Genomic DNA, 6,000 nt, shown 5'->3' with positions numbered 1-6,000 from the left:
GTTCTACACAATAATGGCCAGCATGAGTGGATATGTTGGTTTAAAAATAACTATTACTTTAAAATCAGAGGACAACATTTCAGTTAAATAAGATCACTGGTCAAGAGCCTAAATATTTCTTCCAGGTTCTGTGTATTAAAATATAAATAAATATATATGCTTTTGCATTTAATCTTACTACAGATAGTTGTCCATATTTGTTTTATTAGATTCAACAAGCTGCATCAGATGTCCCGAAGACATGTGGACAAATGAGAAACACACTGTCTGCTGGCTTAGGACCTTGGAATTTCTGTCATACAACGAGATTTTAGGGGGCATCTTGGCTACTATCTCATTTCTGGGATCTCTCCTTCCTCTCAGCATCCTGGCAATTTTTATAAGAAACTCAGAAACTCCTGTTGTTAAAGCAAATAACCGGAGTCTCAGTTACCTCCTCCTCTTTTCTTTGTGTTTCTGCTCTCTCTGTGCTTTAATGTTCATTGGACATCCTGTTACTATAACTTGTGTGCTCAGGCAGTTTATATTTGGGATCAGTTTTGTCATGTGCATTTCGTGTATCTTGGGAAAGACAATGATGGTGGTGATCGCCTTCAACCTCACCCAGCCAAGGAGCAACAAGAGAATGTGGTTGAATTCTGGAGTAACTAACACCCTGGTGCTTGTGTGCACAGCTATACAAGTGATTATATGTGCTGGGTGGCTTGCACACTCTCCTCCTTTTGAATACACTGACAATAAATCTAAGATGGACAAAATTATTGTGGAATGTAACAAGGGATCACCTGTTGCTTATTCATGCACAATGGGATATATGGGATTTTTAGCTACTTTATGTTTTGTAGTTGCTTATTTGTCAAGAACATTGCCAGGCAGTTTCAATGAGGCCAAACTGATCACCTTTAGTATGTTGATATTTGGAGCTGTTTGGATCTCCTTCATCCCAGCCTACCTCAGCACCACAGGGAAGTACATGGTGGCAGTGGAAGTATTTGCCATTTTGTCTTCAAGCAGTGGATTAGTGGCGTGTATATTTTTACCAAAGGTTTACATTATTATTCTGAGACCAGAGATGAACAAGAAAGACAGAAATATATTTATTAAAAAAGATCAATCTTAGAAATCCCAATGTATTAGTTGAACTACCATATAAGCTAATCAAACCTTTATGGATTCCATAGCATTTCTCTGACTGTTGCATTTTTCCATACCTGACTAATATTAATGAGTATGGTAGACACATCTATCTCATAATTCCACATCAGCTGCTTCTCTGTGCATGTCCTTTCACTAGCTCCCAATCTCCTCTCAAATCATATTACTAACGTTGGCATTCAATGCCAATAACAATGAAGACCCTCCCTATATCTCAGCTCTGGTCTCAAAATATACTCCTTCAAACAACCCACAATCTGCCTCTGACCTTCACCTCTCATCACTTCATCTCATTCCCAACTTTTAGGGAAGTATAGCCCATCACATTCCTGACTGTTTAGGGAAGCATATTCATTGCATCTTGACTGATCAGACATCAACTTATCAATTATTTTTATATTTCTTTATTTATGTTTAAAAATGTACCCTAACCCTTTCGATTGTAAGCTCTTGTGAGTAAGGCCCTCTGATCCTATTTCTATTCTGTAACGCTACTTTGTTAAAATATTGTAAGTACCTGTTTGTTATAAATTAATGCAAAGTGCTGAATTACTTGCTAGTTATACATAAATAAATGATGACAATCAACCCTACAAAGGAGTGTCATGAGAATACTACATGTTCTTTCCACAGCAAAGGCCTTGCTCAGCTTCAAGTTGCCCCTTACAGGATAATTGCTTGAGGACTTGAATCTCCATAGGTGCTGCCATAGGAGCCAGATTGTCAGTTATTAGTCTTATCTTTGGTTCCTCACACCACCAGACTTTTACACCAAACATTACACTACCTGCAATAGCCCAACCATTCTTCCCATCACCATCTTTGTGCTATACTTGTTATATCACATGCTTTATGTTGTATGTTTTCACAACTTGCTTGGTTCAAAAACATTTTGGACCATAGACAAAATGGCTGCTTCACTTTTTTTGAAAATATTGGGGAAAGCTTTGATAAAAGTATAAAAAACTTGACTTTAAGATGATCAGTCTGAACCAGTGCATCTTATATATTCAAGATGATGCAGATATAATGACAACCACCCTTATATATCAGCTCAGTTACTGATGGATTTAACACAGAATCTAGAAAAGTGTTAGTTCCAGTCATGAAATCATTGTGCAAGGACATAAGAAGCATCATTTAATAGTTCCAGTGTCATGCAACTAAGATTAAAATAAACAAGTATACATAAGGGAATTTAGTAAGAGCAAATTGCCAGAAAAAAAAAATAGTTGAAACAGGACAGTGACAAGATTCTACACAATTTCTATTATAGAAGGATTAAACTGAAGGTACAGGATTCTCAAGGAGTAGGAAACTTTGGGGGAATATTTATCAAAATCCAAATTTTAAATAGTATTTTTTGAGTATTTAAATAAAAAAAGTCTGACCAAACTAGAATCCACAATTGGACCTTATTGCTAAAAAAACAAGCATGAATGAGTGAAAATCTAGTGAAAATCTGAATCATGCAATTCTTTTACTGATTTTTTTTGGCTGTGGATTTTTGCCAGAAAAGTCTGAAGTAGTCGGATTTTTGGGCTAATTCCAACGCAGACAATAGAAATTTATAAATAGGATAAGGACCTCTTCCAATGACTTATATATAACCTCAGTAGATCTGAGATGACAGATTTTCGAATTCTAACTTTTTCCATCCTCGGGGTATAATAAATCTCAAAAAATTTGAGTTTTGTTTTCCCACAAAAAATTTGCTTTTTCTAGTAAAAAAAAACAACTCGATTTTTTTGGAGTTTTCAGCATTTGGACTTTAATAAATAACCTCCTTACTCTAAGGCCTCAAATCTCCTGACTTTTCATAATGCAGGGTTGTCTTTTTGTGGACCCTGAGGAACAAGATGATAAGATGACTTTTAATTGCCCTGTAATAATCTAAATATGGCATAATTATCATTATGATACATTGGGGAAATCACTGTGCTATATATACAGCACGACTTTACTATTATCACAATCCAGGAATAAGTGCCACTCTGCCATACAACATGCTCTTGGTGGAGCTTCTCTGGTAATTGGTTATTTAGCTTTTGCATATTACATGTTAATAATTTGTCTCCTCTACAGTTACGCCAGTGCTACAGAAGTTGACCTTCCTGTAAATCAGAGCTTTCTGAATAATTGGTTTCCACCCTTGCAGTAAAACAGGCATTTCTTTGGAAAGCACTTTTCATTATCTGTCACAAATCTTATCATATGCCATAAAGGATAGTAAAGAATAAAAGCAGTATATAACAAGAAGAATTTAGGGCATAGAAATTTAGGGTTCGTGTATTCGCTCTGCTAAAGGCTGACATTTTGCTTGTCCCCCCTTACCCAATATATATATATATATATATATATATATATATATATATATTCCAACTATAAACCCAGAAATATTCAATACCGGTATTGGATCCTATATCCAGAAACCCGTTATCCATAAATCTCAGAATTTGATGGCTGTCTCCCATTGACTCCATTTTATTCATTGAATCCAATTTTTTAAAAATTATTTACTTTTTCTATAATCCTCATTGAAAGCAAAACCAGACTATTGGGTTTTATTTAATGTTTAAATCATTTTCTAGTAGACTTGAGATATGAAGATCCAAATTACAGAAAGATCCATTCTCTGGAAAATCCCAGTTCCTGGGCATTCTGGATAACAGGTCCCATACCTGTACAGTAAATCAGCATTGACTCTCAGTGAAAATTATAAGGATATTGACATTTACAGTGTCATTGTACAATAATGAATTTGCTCCCTTGATGTAAATTGTGATGTTTTAATTGTTGTCGTTACTGCATTTCAGTAAATGTCACTCGCTGGACTGGCTGCTGATATTTAGCTGCTATATTTACATTAGTAAAGGAGATTCAGACTGCAAGTTGCCATCAGAAAATCTGCAACTTTATGAAAAAGATGGAGATATAATATTTGGAGGCCTTATCCCTGTGTATCTAGAACCAAGCAACATCAAACCAGATTTCGCTACAAAGCCCTCATGGGGGAAATGTAACAAGTAAGGCTGTTTTTTGTTAATTAAAATGTTAGTTTTATCCAATGCATTCCCAACTTTTAGGGAAGTATAGCCCATCACATTCCCAACTGTTTAGGGAAGCATATTCATTGCATCTTGACTGATCAGACATCAACTTATCATAAATTGCCAATTGTTTTTATATTTCTATATTTATGTTTAAAAATGTACCCTAACCCTTTAGAGTGTAAGCTCTTGTGAGTAGGGCCCTCTGATCCTATTTCTATTCTGTAACTCTAGTTTGTTTAATTATTGTCCCTGTTCATTATAAATTAATGCAAAGTGCTGAATTACTTGCTAGTTCTATATAAATAAATGATGACAATCAAGGCTACAAAGGAGTGTAACAATAAATATTCGCTTTTATTAGTTGCATCTGAGAATGCTGCATGTTCTTTTGCCACAGCAAAGGCCTTGTTTTGCATGACTTCAAGTTGCCTGTTATAGGATAATTGCTTGAGGACTTGAATCTCCATAGGTGCTGCCACAGGAGCCAGATCAGTTATTAGTCTTATCTTAGGTTCCTCACACCACCAGACTTTTACACCAGACGTTACACTACCTGCAATAGCCAAATCATTCTTCCCATCACCATCTTTGTGCTATACTTGTTATAGCACATGCTTTTTGTTGATGGTTTTCACAACTTGCTTGGTTCAAAAAACATTTTGGACCATAGACAAAATCGCTGCTTTACTTTTTTTGAAAATATGGGTGGAAGCTTAGATAAAAGTGTAAAAAATTTGACTTTAGGATGATCAGTCTGAACCAGTGCATCTTATATACTGTATACAACATGATGCAGATATAATGACAACCACCCTTATATATCAGTTCAGTTACTGATGGCTTTAACATAAAATCTAGAAAAGTGTTAGTTTCCAGTCTTGAATTCATTGTGCAAGGACATAAGAAGCATCATTTAATAGTTCCAGTGTCATGCAACTAAGATTAAAATAAATAAGTATACATAAGGGAATTTAGTAAGAACAAATTGCCAGAAAAAAAAAATTAGTTGAAACAGGACAGTGACAAGATTCTACACAATTTCTATTATAGAAGGATTAAACAGAAAGTACAGGATTCTCAAGGTGTAGGAGACTTTCAGGTCATATTTATCAAAATCCAAATTTTAAAATACAGTATACTGTATTAAATAACAGAAAAATTAAAACCCTAACTTATTAACAGTGTACCTGGAAATTGCCATTTCCTATAGTATCATATATAAGAAAGTATTTTTTACAGATTTGCTTTTGCCATGTAATAATTAAAGAGCACTTTGTACAGGTATGGGAATCCGCTATCCGGAAACCTGTTATCCAGAAAGCTCCAAATTATAGAAATCTCCGAGATACTCCATATTATCCACATTTTTAAAAATGATTTCCTTTTTCTCTGTAATAATAAAACAGTACCTTGTACTTGATTCAAACTAAGATATAATTAATCCTTATTGGATGCAGAACCAGCCTATTGGGTTTATTTAATGTTTACATGATTTCCTAGTAGACTTATATGAAAAAATCCATTACCTGGAAAACCCCAGGTCCCAGATAATGGATAACATGTCCGATACCTGCACCTTGAACTAGACTAACATCAATTCATGTTGATGGCAAAAAAAAATCCTACTGTTTTTATACTGTTTAAATGTTTTAAATATTTTGAAGACATGGAGCTTAATATTACAGAAAACCCAGGTGCCTGACATTTTGCATAAGAGAACCCATTCCTGAATATTGATCACATCTGTTTTTGTTCATGTATATTATATAAAATGTGTTTTTTTTTTTTCATT

At 34.6% G+C, this 6,000-nt stretch overlaps 1 protein-coding gene across 1 annotated transcript in view; it reads left to right on the top strand.

Moving 5' to 3' along the window:
• Positions 1 to 1,120, top strand: part of LOC108695882 (extracellular calcium-sensing receptor) — an 11,191-nt gene extending 10,071 nt beyond the window's left edge. Inside the window, exon 5 of the mRNA XM_018224834.1 lies at positions 210 to 1,120. Within this exon, the coding sequence (XP_018080323.1) occupies positions 210 to 1,120 (911 nt within the window). The remainder of the gene's footprint in view (positions 1 to 209) is intronic.
• The last annotated feature ends 4,880 nt before the right edge of the window (positions 1,121 to 6,000 follow it).

The sequence above is a fragment of the Xenopus laevis genome, chromosome 7L (genome assembly GCF_017654675.1).
Source record: "Xenopus laevis strain J_2021 chromosome 7L, Xenopus_laevis_v10.1, whole genome shotgun sequence".
NCBI classification, from domain to species: domain Eukaryota; kingdom Metazoa; phylum Chordata; class Amphibia; order Anura; family Pipidae; genus Xenopus; species Xenopus laevis.
This window is presented reverse-complemented; position numbering and strand designations above follow the sequence as displayed.